Source organism: Mytilus californianus, unplaced genomic scaffold (genome assembly GCF_021869535.1).
Source record: "Mytilus californianus isolate M0D057914Y unplaced genomic scaffold, xbMytCali1.0.p SCAF_7, whole genome shotgun sequence".
Classification (NCBI taxonomy): domain Eukaryota; kingdom Metazoa; phylum Mollusca; class Bivalvia; order Mytilida; family Mytilidae; genus Mytilus; species Mytilus californianus.
Genome location: NW_026262723.1, coordinates 34,070,090 through 34,086,997, shown reverse-complemented (window position 1 = coordinate 34,086,997; position 16,908 = coordinate 34,070,090). Strand labels below are relative to the sequence as shown.

The 16,908-nt window shown below is 32.6% G+C and overlaps 1 protein-coding gene across 3 annotated transcripts; it reads left to right on the top strand.

Annotated features, from left to right (window-relative positions):
* The first annotated feature begins 4,928 nt into the window (after nucleotides 1–4,928).
* LOC127708035 (adhesion G protein-coupled receptor B2-like) lies at nucleotides 4,929–13,482 on the top strand. 3 transcript variants are annotated; one of them, XM_052212833.1, is made up of 4 exons: nucleotides 4,929–5,621; nucleotides 7,495–7,668; nucleotides 8,313–8,486; nucleotides 12,713–13,482. In XM_052212833.1, the coding sequence occupies exons 1-4, from the start codon at nucleotides 5,597–5,599 to the stop codon at nucleotides 13,363–13,365; spliced, it is 1,026 nt and encodes a 341-aa protein (XP_052068793.1). In that variant the 5' UTR covers nucleotides 4,929–5,596; the 3' UTR covers nucleotides 13,366–13,482. The 3 variants fall into 3 exon arrangements, with proteins under 3 accessions (XP_052068793.1, XP_052068791.1, XP_052068792.1); XM_052212831.1 differs by having other exon boundaries at nucleotides 4,929–5,706; XM_052212832.1 differs by lacking the exon at nucleotides 8,313–8,486 and having other exon boundaries at nucleotides 4,929–5,706.
* Nucleotides 13,483–16,908: the final 3,426 nt, after the last annotated feature.

Here is a 16,908-nt window from a genome sequence, read left to right as displayed (position 1 = left end):
TTTCCTTGGAGTTTGGTAGTTTTGTTATTTTACTTTTTACTAACCATACAAATGGTACAGTAAGGGTTATACTCATTGTTGAAGGTCTACGGTGACCTGTAATTATTCTCATCTTGTTACTTTTGAATTGTACATGGATAGTTGTCTAATCGGCAATTATGTTGCTTATCCTTATTTAAATTTACCTTACTTTTCCTGTACAGATGTTTTAATATTTTTATAAAACTTTTTTATATATACCCGCGACTCTTTGTCGGAGGGTGGCATGTAAATATTTTAGGATTAAACACATTTTTTCTAGAGGTTATTGATGCGTAAACTGAGACGATTAACTCATCAACTGAATAAAAGTCCAAAGGAATTTTATGTAAAGTTTGTGAGTTAATCGCCCCAGTTTGCATATAAATAAACTCTAGAAAAAATGTGTTTAATCCGAAAATGAAACAACCCCTACCTCAAAAACTCATGTTTAATGAGATAATATCCGAAATTGAAGCGTACAAGTAACGGCATAACCATCAGCTTGAGAGTTCTCATTAACATGACGTCATGTTTTGCCTCGACGTTAATGTGCCAAGATCATTCATGAAATTTCGCGGAATTTTATTCAATCATGAATTCATACGTTTTTCCAAACCCTTCTGCATTATTTCTATTTGTAATGGATTTGGACAAGAATAACAATTCTGTAGTGTTGTTGTTTAAATATTTTAATTTCGTAGAACTCAAGGATCCAATGCATTTGTATTTCGCATGATGGGTACCGAAAGTGGTTTCGGCAAGATCGTAAATCGAATTGTAAACCAAGAAAAAAATTCTAACGGACCAATGCTATTTAAGTATTTGAAGATATGCAAATCATATAAGAATTATACAACTGTTATTTCGTTCATTTGAATTCGTTAGTCCTTTCACCTAGCTTATATGGTAATGAAATAAAGAAAATTCTATAGGTACTTCAACTAAATACAAAAGATAATAAAAATCTGAACAAATCCACAAAAGAATAATAGGAACAAGGTAAATATGCTGATCTAAAATGTTGACGTTACAGGTCACTGTCAAATGTTGTTGAAAACAGTTTAAATGTCTGATTGAAATAAGGACAAAGTTACGCCTAAGAATCACCTGTCAAACTCTTCTCGCAGTTCACAAGATAGATCCATTTTAATTTTAGAGGGACAAATTATATAAAAAAGATTTGAATTTAGTTTAAGTTTCGACTTTTTTCAAAATATTGATTTATGAAATTACTAGTTGTTTTCCTTGTAAAACTTAAATAATTCCACAAAAGGGTATAATGTGTCTGTAAGAACCTTTGCGGGACGATTAGTTATTTGGCACCTGGCAATTTTAATTTTGGGTCACAATAAGATTTCGAAAAATTTCTAATTAATTGTTCAATTTTGGCATATTCTTTTTTGATATTTCAGTCAACTAGTTTGGGAATCAAATGAATCAGTCAAGATTTAAAGCAAGTTAATCCCCCCCCCTTCTCCATCCCAAAAAAACCAATATCTATACCGTCACATACTTGTGCCTATCCAAATCCAAGAGCATCGTCAGCTGGTTTTTTTTTGTCGTATATTATTCTTTTTACGGAATTATATAAGTTATAATGACAGATTTGTCAGATATTTTCTGTAATCTGACTTTTCTTTTTTACTGTTAGATACTGTGTGGTTTTCATGTTGTTTGTAGTACCGTTATAACATCAAAATTGTGTGAGAAACCCACACAGGCCTAATAGGGTAATGTGACAGAATTAGGATTTAGCAGCCAAAACTGTGTAAACATACATCACACTAGTCTTTATATTAATGAACAAAACAGTGTGTGTTAGATACTTGACTCTTGTATAGATACTTTATTTATGTGTGCTCTATACTTTTTATAATCATATTCTAAGTTAAAACTCAATCACAGACGAGTCACTACAGTTTTCTGGTTTTCAGAAAGTTTTAACATTTTTGCAGAAATTTATTTATGTACCCTCCATATTTCTTATACTCATATTCAAGATTTAAACACAATCACAGACGAGTCTCTTATTAGAGTTTATCTTATTTTCACAAAGTTTTAACATTTAGGCGATGTTTTAAAAGTATACATACAAGAGACAAGTATTCAAATATCTATTTTGTTGTACACGCTTATGACAAGTTTAATGTGAAGTGGATAGTTCTTCCTGGTACTAAAACAGTAATTGGAAATAGTCAACCCAACTTGAACCATGACAGGTACATCGTAAATTAATCATTAAATTGTATTTGAAGTTGATTTTGATAGTGATAATTATAGCTGCGCGCGTCATTATACCGTATCCTTGTTTCTTTGAATAAATGAGATCGAAATTTGAGTCAGACTTTTCTGACTAATTAAAGTACGATGTACAGTTCCATTAAGCACATACCGTCATAATTCCTGACAAACCACTTTGATCCAGAGAAGAACGGTCTTTGACGATGTGTCCTAAAATTTCGTGCGAAGTAGCTAGAGAAGCTAGATATACTATTTTAAAGTACTACGATATTTAATGTTTTCTCTCAATGAAAGTAATGACCTTTTTACAACTTTTTTTATATAATAAGTATAACTATTTAGATCTGAGCGTCACTGATGAGTCTTATGAAGACGAAACGCGCGTCTGGCGTATTGAATTATAATCCTGGTACCTTTGTTAACGTTTTACACCACTGGGTCGATGCCACTGTTGGTGGACGTTTCGTCCCCGAGGGTATCACCAGCCCAATAGTCAGCACTTCGGTGTTGAAACTAATATCAATTATATGGTCATTTTAGTAAATTTCCTTTTAAATTTTTCGTAAAACTAAGGATTTTCTTATCCAAGGAATAGATTACCTTAGCCGTATTTGGCACAACTCTTTGGAATTTTGGGTCCTCAATGCTCTTCAACTTTGTACTTGTTTGGCTTTATAACTATTTAGATCTGAGCGTCACTGATGAGTCTTATGAAGACGAAATGCGCGTCTGGCGTATTGAATTATAATCCTGGTACCTTTGATAACTAATTATATCTAACTTTTCAAAGACTTAGATTTCAACTCACCCCAGGTAAAGCTGACTTAGTTGAATGAATTTGGTATCATTGTATGTGTTTTTGGTCACAAAGCTCTTCAACTGTTTCGATTATTATACATCCTTGACTTTCAAATATTCGGCTTTAAGCTTTCTTGATGAAGTTAAATCAAGACAAGCACTTCGAACGCTGAAATTTATAAAGAGTTGTTTTCATTTTTTCAACTCAATCATTTTTCTCTCAAGAGATGTCTTTGCTCCTCCCAATCGGTTAACGAATTTAAAACATCGGTAAACTTTTGTCGCCTTACTTTGGTAGACAACAACAAAGTGGTGTTTTAATGTGATGTTTTATATGCATTTCAACGTGATATGAATGATTATATATGTACTTTAAGAACTGATAAGGCAAAATAAAAAAGGAGAACTCTTAAGGCAAAATAAATAAAAAGGATCATTACAACTTATGTTTTAAAGTTTCCCTTGATCTGAGATAATATTCTGTAAAATATAATGTCACCTGCGTCTCGCGAAATCGGCTTATCAAGAGGTAATGTTAACAGTCATGAATGGCAATTTTATATATTTCTTTGACACTTCATTTGCAGTATCTGTCTCGAATATCACATATTATGGATAAAACACTGTTTCAAGTATTTTCGAGTTAGCAATGTCCATTTTTTCGCACTTTCGCTTGTTAAATAAAGTAGCTTTCCCGTTTGTCGTCACGTTCCATGTGTCAAAATCAATGTTTATTCTGCAAGCCATATTCCTTGTTCCTTGTCAATCAAACTATCCAGCTTCTTGTTCATCTTCAATTGTCGTTATATTAGCAGGAACAACAGAGTTCTTGATGAAGGTAAACCCAGAAATGCACCTGGGACGTATGCAATTTATTATGTGTTATTTATATTTTTAAAATGTTTAATCAAAAACGAATGTCAACTTTTACTCATTGCTAAAATCATATCCAGTTCTATTTATTTAACGTAAGTACAATGTATATCATATTATCTATAGAATGATTGTATAAAATCTGAGCCTAAAACATAGGCATGGCAAAATGTGTAGCTCCAAGGAGTTCTTTACGGACAGACATGAATTTACTGCATATGTCAATTAATTTATTGATGATCGAAATATTTATGAATTTTGTATGCTTTCAAATCATCGTTTGGTAATTTGAAGACGTTAACTGTTTCATTAAAGCAAAGGTTCGATAACTGTTTTAATTACCTTTTGGAAACTTTCATGCGAAGAGATATATAATCAACTTTCATATATATGTATATATAGGAGCAGGGGCTCGAATCCTTTCCTATTGTCTTTTTTATACCAAATATAGTTAAAATTTCTATTTAGTGAAGAGTCAATTTAATTCACGTAGCTTTTCCTCAAAATATGGGGCTCGTCTAGGGTTGGAAAACATTTGCTTTGTGTACAAATTTAATAGTTACATTGTAGCTATCTTTAGCTGCAGTATAAAACACAATATTAAATCAATGCCAGAAAAAAACAAACTGTTTGTAATCAGCACGAAACTGTCATGGCATTGTAAAGCTCGCCCTTCCTAAAGCTTAAGCCTCATATAAAACAAATCATATTTTTCTGTCATAGACTTGATATTGTATATGTACAGATATGTAAAGTTATTTTAACGTCCCACGATTCACACCAATTAAATACATGTACTTGTAGATACATTTACCAAGAATTATGTTTAATGGGAAAATGCGTCATCTTGATTTTCATAGTGTAAATATTAAAATAGTTCACGTTCTCTGTATGTAAAGAAAAAACCCAAGGAAAATACCAATTGAAATATCCTATTTAAAACATTTAGAAGAAAATCTACTTTGTTTAAAATAAAACTACTTTATCTGTTCCTGTGTAATGTTATAGGTGTCAGTTTGAGTAAATGTTGGTTGATGTATCAAACAGTTATTTATTAAAACTTAAATTTGCGATTGGAAGGGAAGAGAAACATTGATATGATGGCCAAATCATATTCTAATCATGATTGGAATACTTCAACAAAAACCGGTTTTGATGAAAATCAAACGTATGAACCGTTGAAGCCGCAGCACTTTGAAACATCGAATTACAGGTATGATACCTTGCAAAACATTCAAAATGCAGAACAAATTTATAAAAACTCGACTAATAGAAACAGGGAACAAGATGATTGTATGATGGAGCAGAAACAAACTTATCAAAGCTTGACTATTGAACGTGGACTTACTCAGAACATATATGATTCCACACAGTGTCAGGGCGACGCAGAATACATGTATGTGTCAGAAAATTGTGTGAATTCAGGACCAACATCAAGAAGCTACAATCATAATACTTATTGTGATGCTTATCATATTACAGATGTTAAGCAAGATGATTATTATAGCGAACTGCAAACCCAGACTTCTTGTGATTCTAAATTATATGAGAGTGTAGATGAGAAGCAACTGAATCTCACTCAAAGCATTTTAACCCGTAAAAATGCCGCTAGCAGTTGCAAAAATCCGACAATTTCCGATAGTCAGCGAGGAAAACGGTTGGCATGTGTTTTCTTTGTTCTTCTTCTTGTAAGTGCCATAGCGGTTGCAGCTGCTTTTTTGTTGACGAAGATCAATACTGAGGATCCAGACAGGCAAAACATTACGGAGAAGGGTATTTGTTCTTTTTGATAATATATCTGTTTACCACTAAAATATTAGTTGCATACTCGTTTTTTTTATTAATTAGTTCATACTGAATTGAATCAGGATTTGGTAAGTTTCTAACATATGGTATCATAGTTTGAACTTGATTAGGAACAATTTGCTTAAAAATTTGTAATTTCTCTTTCGGATCGCGTAAAACGCGTCAAAATCATTAACGCATAAATTTAACTCCACAGAGAAGCAGCCAATACTATTTGAAGTGTATTGTTTAACTAAGTCGGTGATCGAACCAAGACGTTCAGGCCTCGCAGTGAGCACGCTACCGCTAGTATCTCAACCAGGGATTATAAGGATTGTTTAAAATAGATTTATTCCCCAGAATAGCAGCTGTAGTTAGACTTGATTTCTAGGATACCTTAACGTTAGGTTAATTCTGTTATTCTTCATTGTTTAAAGCATACATGTATGATTAAATGGTCACTTATCACTATCAGTATTCTACTAGTAGATATTCATGATGATTCATTGTCATGTACATGATCGATATTACATAACCTGGCTGCATTATTACATGGGATCTGTAGAAAAGTCAAGAATCTTAATAATTAACAAGATATAGGATATACCCTGACACTAGACATAAATGAGGCAGGAAGATAAATTGAGATTTCCTTGACATTCATAAACTTGTCAATTATATCATTGTATATGATCGGAAACGACTTTGTGTCAAACTTAGTTATGAACATTTAATTGTTCTTTTTGTGTGTTCGGGTGAGATAATATTTTTCCAGTTAAGGCAAGTGACATGTTAAAGAGCAAAAATTGAAAAAGGCATAGTAGTGTTATTTTAAAGACATTTCAAGATCTGAATTCGAATCGAGCAAACAAATAAGAAATGAATGTAAATAAACTCAAATATACAAATTTTAAAAGTCTGTACAACAGACGCGCATTTCAAAAGACCCATCAGTGACGCTAGAATCAAGTTAACAGGCCAAAATAACGAACGAAATCAAAGAGCAAATTATGACAACATGAGTTAAGAATATTTAATGGTCGGCTCTAAAAATATTTTATCAACAGTCGACAGTAATTATGCTGGATTATTGAAACTTTGAATAAGTGATTAAGAATTTTGCTTATCAATGAAACAGTACGTTTAAAAAAGTACGATATTATAAATCGACATTATTCAAAAGGAGTTTTTTGTGATTAAGGACACATTGGATATTTATGAAAATAATAATTGATATTTTCTGGAAATATATTTTTTGAAATGTATATTATAAAACACATACATATGTAGTCGGGTGATGAAAAAGTTGGAATTCGATATATAGGAGCTATATTGACGACATTTAAAATAAAATAAGCACATGTAAAACATGACGATAATACCTATCAGAATCGTATGCACTCCAAGCAAGTTTCGCGTTTTACAAAAGGTTGTATGACTTGTCACTTCACTAAAGTCTTATACCCTATCCAACTATAAACATATTACTGGTCATTCAGTGTAACTCGTAAGAACTTAATTGAAACGTACGCCAGATACACTGACAGTACAATACTTTTGTATTTTGTATTAGACGGAATCGAGCATGCACATCGCAAACAAAAATTTAATGAAGTTACTATACGTCAGTATTCTTTATTTAATTTCTGTTCATTTAAAGTAGAGGGTAAATAATGCACAAACATCAAAAATCAATAGCACTAATAGTAAGCCCTAAATATATATGTATCAAATGATGGACCACACTAATAATGACTTTCCTACTTCTAATTGTAGTGTTGAATAACACATCAGTATGTGAGTGGGCCACATGGTCTTCCTGGACAGAATGCAGTGTTTCATGTGGAAATGGTACACACTATAGAGAAAGACACCAAGATGGAAAACTACTAACATGTAATGGTAAAGCTGAAAATGACACAAGAACGTGCACTTATAAATTGTGCCAAGGTACATGTAGTTAACATGATTAACTTGCTTCATTAGAAATAATTTATTGCAATTCGTTTTTAACGACAAATCGTATTGGTCATCTTCATATATTTTGAGGGTGTTTATTTCACAGTCTCCCGGTTTCGAATTAAGGTAAGACGCCATTCGAATTCCGAAATTTATAGGTATTTGATTTTTTTCAACATAAACCAATTAGTCACATTTTCCATTTTATTTTGAATCTGTTGATTAGTTGTCTCCTGTCCAATCATACCACATGTACATCTCCTTATTAGATATAAACATACAAAAACATAAAATTCGTTTCGTTCGTAAGTGCATTGCCCCAGTTTACTCATCAATTACCTCTAGACAAAATGTGGTTTAAGTTGGAACTATATATATAGGAGCTATATTGACGACATTTAATATAATATTAGTCCATTGAAAACATGACGTTTATGCCTATCACATGCACTCAAAACATGGCCTGCTTTTCATATATGTAAATATTCATGTATCAAATGATGGATTACACTTATAATGACTTTCCTACTCCTTACTTTAGTGTTCAATAAGCGAATAGCTAATAGTAAGCCCTAAATATATATGTATCAAATGATGGACCACACTAATAATGACTTTCCTACTTCTAATTGTAGTGTTGAATAACACATCAGTATGCGAGTGGGACACATGGTCTTCCTGGACAGAATGCAGTGTTTTATGTGGAATTGGTACACAATATAGAGAAAGACAACAAAATAGAAGAATACAAACATGTAATGGTAAAGCTGATAATGACACAAGAACATGCACTAGTAAACATTGCCAAGGTACATGTAAAATTCAACATGCTTAAGTTGTTTCATTATAAATAATCTAAGGCGATTAGTGTTTAACGATACATTTTATTGATCGTATACATATATATTGAGGGTGTTTATTTTACAGTTTGTGTACAGTCTGTCTGTCACGAAGGCAAGCCGCCATTTGAATTCTGAAATTTTTGGGTATGTGATTACCTTCAAAATTAACCAAGGAGTCACTTTTTACATGAAAAACAACTTTTGTTAATATTTATATCATGTAGACCAAAACCTAAAAATGTCTGGAGTTTACGTTTTATGCCGAGAGTGTTCCTATGACGTCACAATAATTAGAAAGTTTGGAGGATTTTTTTATTTATGACAATTTGAAGCCAAAAAAATTAAATGGAACGTTTCGTCGAAGTTGCATTAGCTCAATTACTGGAGATAATCGTATTGCATTGCAAGCTTGGCCTACGTAAAACATGGTTTTACTGTCGCAAATAACAGTTTATCCATCTCCGCTACGCGTCGTTAGGTTAACTCAATTTGCGACAGAGTTTTACGAAGGCCAAGCTTAAAATAAAATACAGGTATCTCATAAATAATAAGGCATACATATAAATAAACCTGACAAAAAGATTTCCATACTATCATATACAGCTTTTTCGAGATAGTGATGTGAATTAAAGGGACATTTTTGAAAGGTAAACAGCCTGCATGATGGTTGAATGTTGATTGCATTGTTAACATTCAATATCTCACTCATATTCATTATAATAGAACACACGGAATAAATTGCAGATATGTTTGTTTGTCATTAAATATGAAAAGCATATATTTGGCAAATTGGAAACCAATTCTTATAAACACTTTTATAAAAAGGTAGATAGGAAATATATCCTGAACTGTTACTTTTCGAACGGTTGTTAATCATGATCTTTAAGATGCAAAGAACATGACATTCTTCAAACACTTGGACGGTACTTAACGTTTATTCACTTGCAACAATCTAAACCAGTTATGCAAAAACATAAGCATTTGCGCACCACTCTTTTACGATTTGGCTATACTGAAGGTTCTTTTTTGATTTGATCAGCTCCTTGACGTGTGTATATTTCAAAATTTTGAACATGTTGGCCTCTTGTATCACTGAAGAGACATTAATTGTCGAAATACAAATCTGGTGCAGTAAAATTGGTATTGTTTATGTTTTTACTAAAACTTGGTCAATACCTCTGCTGTGGACTGTTAGTCCCCAAGGTTATCACTAGCCAGCTAGCAAGTACTGCAGTATTCGCATTAGAAAACGGATACCCTTTGATTGAAATTACCGTTATAAATTTTGGAAACTACCTTAAGAATTATATTTTCTTTATTCAAAGCTCTGATTTCTTGTTCAAAATTAGCTATACTGCAGTCCTTTTGTTTTCGTTTGATCAGCTCTTCGATAATTGTATTAGGTTTTGGAATTTTTTAAATATTTTAGCCTCCAGCATCACTGAATATTCATTATTTGTTAAAATACGCATCTGCTGCAATAAAAATGGTACAGTAAATGGTAATTTTACCACAGGATCGATACTTCTACTAATGGACTGTGAGTTCCCAATTGTATAACCATCCCAATAGCAAGTACCTCGGTACTGACAAGAAATTAAGGATATAGTTTGATTAAAGTTTCCTGTTTTAAAATTTGGAAGTTATATTAAATTAAGGAATATATCTCACTTCTCTGATTCCTTGACCGGATTTGGCTATAGGTTATGTCCTTTTTTGTTTGTATCTTTTTTCATTTGTATTAGGTTTTGGAATTTTGAATATTTTGGCCTCAATCGTCACTGACGAGTCAAAATGTTCATCTTGTTCAGTAAAACAGGTACCGTTAATGTTATGACAAGAATTGCACATAATTTTTAGCAGCAATAAAACTGTAATTAGCAATGATTAGTTTATGATTTTAATAATTGTTTTATCAATCAAATGCAAAATCTTCATGTATCAAAAACATTTACAGAAAAATTATTTTTTCAAACTAATTTTGACAGTCATGTTTGGGTCATTTTGGTTTTTCCATGTTTCATAAATGTTTATTTTGTAAATTAATACCCACACATTAGATATTTTCTTAAACTGTAATAATCAATAATATATCAGTATGTGAGAGGGACACAAGAACCGTTGCTAGATATATGGTTAATCAAGAAATGCATGTCAAGGGCAGCACAAATCGGACGTATGGCAGTTATGTTGCTCACACAATTTGCACAAAACTGTTCGCTGTAAGTTGCCATCAAGGAAGATAATAGACGTCATCTCGTCCTAATGGCCCTGAGCATTTCGTACTTATAAAACTGATCATTTTTCTATGAATATTAATCGTTTATTGATTAACCTTATTTTCTAAAAGTATTATCAATGGAAAACCGGTTAGTAGATCACTTCTCAACATCCGGTTTATGTTTCTTATTTTGTTATTACAGATATAGATGTTTGTGTATAGTAAATGTATAGGTTAATTATATATATATAGTATATATATATATATATATATATTTATATCGATAAGTACGTCTTAACAAGTGACAACTCTACGACAGATCCATCTATTGGATCACCAGTGAAGGTGATACATGGCTGAAAACACATATTATATTCATAATTACTCTAAATATCAGCACAACAATGTTAAATCTGCAAATTTGCGGAAGCAAATGTTTGTTCTTCCCTCGCCGGGATTCGAACTCATGCTATTGGGATATGTCTCGATATCCCAATAGCATGAGTTCGAATCCCGGCGAGGGAAGAACAAAAATTTGACTTCGCAAATTTACAGATTTAACATTGTTGTGCTGATATATATTATTATGTATATAATGTCTAAAAATAGCAAAATAACATTCAATCTCTCTAGGCGTTGATCAGTTTGAAAATAAACTGATGCAATTACTAAATTAAATTATATAAAATGCCTAAGAATATAAATTTAACACGCTAATGAGTGTTATGAAAATAGTTGTATCTGAGTTTACCTGGATGGCTGCACGCGCGTGATGACGCTAATTTGTTTAGCGAAATATTGCGTGAATATATAAAATATAACAACTATTAGCGTGTTAGAGTTACATTCTTAGGCATTTATATATAACCACGAAAAGATAACAATTCAATTTATGCATGTTCAAGAAATTGCGTAATATAATTTTTCCAATGCCTCGTTCATGTCACTTAGGCGTCTCGTTACTTTTGTAAAGTTCTCAAATTAGTACCCACACTTTAAAGTCGATCTCGATTAATATCATATATTGGTCGGCTTTGAAAAAATGTAAAATAACAAAAATGCCGAACTCCAAGAAAACTCAAATCTGAAAGTCCTATATCAAATGGCACAATCAAAAGCTCAAACACATCAAACGAATGGAAAACCACTGTCAAAGTCCTGACTTGGTACAAAACGATGATTCCTTGCCGACTGTTGACTGTGGAGCTAACAGGCTAATATTCAAAATCAGTATGTCGGTCTCTTGTAAAGCAGTACTTTGTCCCAGATATAAGTTTTTGCAAATGTTATTCAAATGTAATTACTGCCGATTGGTGTTCAGAATCTATCCAAAATAATTTACAGTTTCGTAAACAGTGGTTTAAGAGTTGAGAACAATAAGTGTTTCTTTTCTAATTATGTGCATTACGTATACCAAATCAAAGTATTTTTTCCGTCCATTGGAGTTCAATAAAAGAGGGACGAAAGATACCAGAGGGACAGCCAAACTCATAAATCGAAAACAAACTGACAACGCCATGGCCAAAAATAAAAAGACAAACAGACAAATAATAGTACAGATGACACAACATAGAAAACTAAAGACTAAGCAACACGAACCCCACCAAATACTGGGGGTGATCTCAGGTGCTCCGGAAGGGTAAGCAGATCCTACTCCACATTTGGCACCCGTCGTGTTGCTTGTGTTATTACAAATCCGGTAAATAGTCTAATTCGGTAAGTCACATAAAACTACACAATGCAGAATGTAGTAATATGCATATTTTCAATATTTCTAATATTTTGTTTTATTTTATAATTTCTCATTCTTATATAGATTTATTGCAGTTATAGGGGAATAAAACTTTAACGTATCAATACACAATTATTCTGATTGAATTATGGCCTTGCATAAAATGTATTACTATAAAACACTATACATGAATGTTTACGATATATTTAAATCATTTTGAATGTATTATTTTTGTCCTAGATAGCGGACGACCGCTGGACATAAGGTTCGACTCATCTACTCTAAATGCGAACCGGTATTTATCAAGAGACAACAGAATTCTGAGCAACCAGTGGTCTAGGCAAACACAAAAAGGTTCTCCTGATAGAGGGGCACTACAAAAGTATAGTGGAGTCATTGCAGACCAGTGTTTTGGAAACGGAAAGAAAATATATTACCGTGTTTTCTATAACTATATATTGGAAACTGTTTTGTCGGGCACTAATCTTATTTTAGAAGTAGGTCTTTCACAGCGTGACGAAATTGATCATGATGATTTTGTTGGACAGAAACAGAGATATGGTTGGTCATTTGCTCTTGCCAAATGCGGGCCGTCATACAAAGGTATTTGTTTCAGGGCAAAACATCTGGGAAATTTAACAACTAATGAATTTTTCAGTGGGAACAGTGTAGGCTTGCAGAAAAATGGTACATTTGAATTACTTATAGACAGAGAGCACAATAAGTTTTCATTGAAAAATTCAAATACACATAAACCTGCTACTTCATTTGAAAATGTTGCCTCGAACAAAAATCTTTGTCCCGTATTCGGAGTTCATAATATACGAAAAGTTAATGTTCAACTCATGATCTTAGAAAGTAGAGATGTAACACAAGAACAGTTCGAACTATAAATCAAAGAGAGGGTGAGATAATGGAGGGGGGAAGAGAGAGAGAAAATGTTCTTGCGTATTTTTCATGAATTAACATGATATAGTTTAATGAGAAGGGAATAAACTATTCTATATTTACTATTGCAGTTTTCATAATTTTATGCGTATACGAATAAGATAAGAAAAGAAAAGAAAACAAGTTATCAAATCAATACATACAAAATAAAGACTGAGCAACACGAACCTTATAAAAAATTGCAGGTCTAGGTGATTAGTGGTGCTCCGTAAGGGTAAAACGTTCCTGGTCTTCTAGGGCACCCGTCATGTTGTTAATAGTAAGTACAAATTTGGTGATACAGTAAGGCTCATTCGATGATGTAATAATCGAGAAAAAGAGGACGAGATAGTGGTTACGACATGGGAACAAATCCGTATTTTATAACAAAATAACTAATCGTGACGGCGTCTGTAACACATTCAAATGGATCAATTCAGCTATTAACCTTTTGATTCAATAGCTTTTCCTTGTAAGCAGCAACCATCTATCCAGGAAATCATGATGGGAAACCGAGCTCTGGAATATATCGTAGCAACTGGGATATATATTTTCCAAATGCAGGTGCTGTTGGAATTTGCTACTTAGGAGTTGAATGCTTACAATTAGGAAGCAGAAATTATCCCGTTTACCTAAACAATTTTATCTACGCCGACCCTCATTGTCCAGTTCGGCGTACGTCAAGATACAAGGCAGAAATAAAAAGGTCATTATTGGTATTCCTTATATTTCAACTTCGATTGGTTAGAAGCGTTGCACGTTAAGTTAAAAGGTAGTGCAAAATTCATTTCACTCTTCTGGGAAGCTCCTTTATGAAGTCTGTATCATAATAAATTAAAGACAAAGTCAAAAAGAGGAGAAACGCCTTCGGTTACCGTAGGAATGTCAATTGTCTGTTAAAAACAAAACCTCCAAACGTAACAAATATATTGTGAATAAAAAAAGTCAAGCATCTTGATGATGTTTGAATCAGAGTGGGGTTTACAAAACAATTGATGTCCCTTATTAAAACAAGAAATATATATCTATGTTGGCGTTTGTTTGGTTTTGGTTTTTTTTTTATTTTGTTTTGTTTTTGGTTTTTTTCTTGTGAAACAAAATTTGTTATACTATACTATTTCATATGCAAGTGGAAAGACACCCATATTGTATGTACTCTAACAAATCTTTGTAATTTTTTAGTATCCACTTCTAATTCAATAAGCCCCTAGAGTAGGAGTTCCTCAATTTTAAGTGTCATTGGAGTATATGTTGAGTTCAACCTCAAGTTCTAAATCGTCATGCGTCTAAAATGTTGTGGAAAATTTAAAAGAAACTATTAAGATCTGCTACTAACACAAGATTCGGAAAATAAATATAGTATAGAATTATTCTGACAAAATTTTAAGATTTTGATAGTAATTTTCTAGAGGTTTCAGATATATATTACTATAAAAACTGGTAGAAACGGTCTAGATCTTTAAAAAGAATTTTCAAAAGGTGGTTGGTCATGCAGATTGTTACACTAACATTTCTGTAAAAGTGAGGGATATGAGGGCTTGACTGGTCAAAATTTTAAGTAATAAGACAATCATGTAATAAACGAACGGTCTGTAAAAACCTGTCAAAGAATATCACTGATATGTTTCTTACATGAGAAGGGAATAAACTATTTTATATTTACTATTGCAGTTTTCATGATTATCTGCGTATACGAATAAGAAAGGAAAGAAAAGAAACCAAGTTATCAAATCAATACATACAAAATAAAGACTGAGCAACACGAAACCTATAAAGAATTGCAGGTCTGAGGAGATTAGTGTAACAAACGAAATGTCTGTAAAAACCTTTCAAAGTATATCACTGATATGTTTCTTACATGGCCTGAATGCGTTGTAACTTTCATTTTCGATTTCCACATTTCCACAATTTTTACATTTGTCTAATACATTAATGTAATGCATAAAATAATCATAGGCATTTACAAAATTTAGGTCAGTATACTTGACCACACGAACCAAATACAACCGACTCATCCGTTACAAAAACAATGAACAACACATGGTCACGATAACCTGAATAGTTACAGTCGCGAAATATTGGTATATATTAACAGTTTTCCACACACACACACACACACACACACACACACACACACACCAATTATTTTGCCTTTTTAAAACCATGTTTCGTTTAAGATAAAGTAGACTATAGAAACATTTACGGTACATTGATAAATTGATCCCTCGAAAATTGCACGGCGTTTCGTTTGCAAATCTTTAAAAAGTCAACAGGAAAAATGGTTTCCGATTCAGAGTTGTATGTTTTTTTTTTCTAATTTATAGTAAACATATCAGCACACTTTGCTTTTACCTGTGAGGATTTGTTTTGATTTATTTCCGCAGTTTTGGTAGTGTTGGATTCGATTTTATAAAAATATGTATTTTGCAATGGGGTATCTAAATTGACTAATCATAGATACCAGAATCAAAATCGTGTACAGCAATCTTAATAAAATACAGATCATGTATCCAAGTTACGCTTACAAGGATCTGACAACACTCTGTTTTATTTTCTGTTCTGGTAATTATAACATCAGCCAATAAGAATTCAGCCTTCAAATTTTTGTAGGTGTGTATGAATCCGATAAAACTAGAGAATCCCGAAAGGTCTTTAAAACAGAGAGTAGAACGGAGCGTTTTCAGATCATTGCAAGCATAGATTGGTCACAGGATCTTTATTTTAATCAGATTGCGTGTACAGACGCGTGTTTCGTCTACAAAAGACTCACCAGTGACGCTCGTATCAAAACAGTTTAAAAGGCCAAATAAAGTACGAAGTTGAAGAGCATTGAGGACTCAAAATTCCGAAAGGTTTTGCCAAATAAAGCTGAATCAGAAGTAATATAATCCTGGGGATAGAAAATAATGAATAAGGTCATAACTGATTCAAAATTCAAACTTTGAACTTCATCACTACTTTTACCTAAAGACAATTGGTTGCATTAGTTTGAACCCATATTTAACTCTTCCAAAAAAAGGTGTAATTTTATTATGATGTTATGGCGCAATGTTTTATCCTATAATCATGATAATATAAAAAACAAATAGGCAAACTTTGCTATCGTATTTCGACAATGATAAGATACGCTAATGCCAATAAATATTAAAATTTGAGAGCATAAAATTCGGCAAATACAGAAGCCACTTGCTGAACGTTTACCCTAGATAACTGACATTCCATCAGCAGTGTTTTCAATCCATATGACTGGGGGGAAATATGATAGCATGCTTTTGTGCTCACAACAAGCATTTCTTGAATGGCCTTTTTCGAGTACTCTTGTGTCGTTTTAAATTGATTTATATTTAAGGAACACTGGAAACATAAATATAAACCATCTGACCAATTAATATATGTTATATGGTTCGCTACTGACCTCCTACGGATCCATAGAGGGTTAGTAAAATCCATAGGGTGTGAGGCCGAAGGCCGAATCTCCTATGTATTTTACTCACCCTCTATGGTCCGTA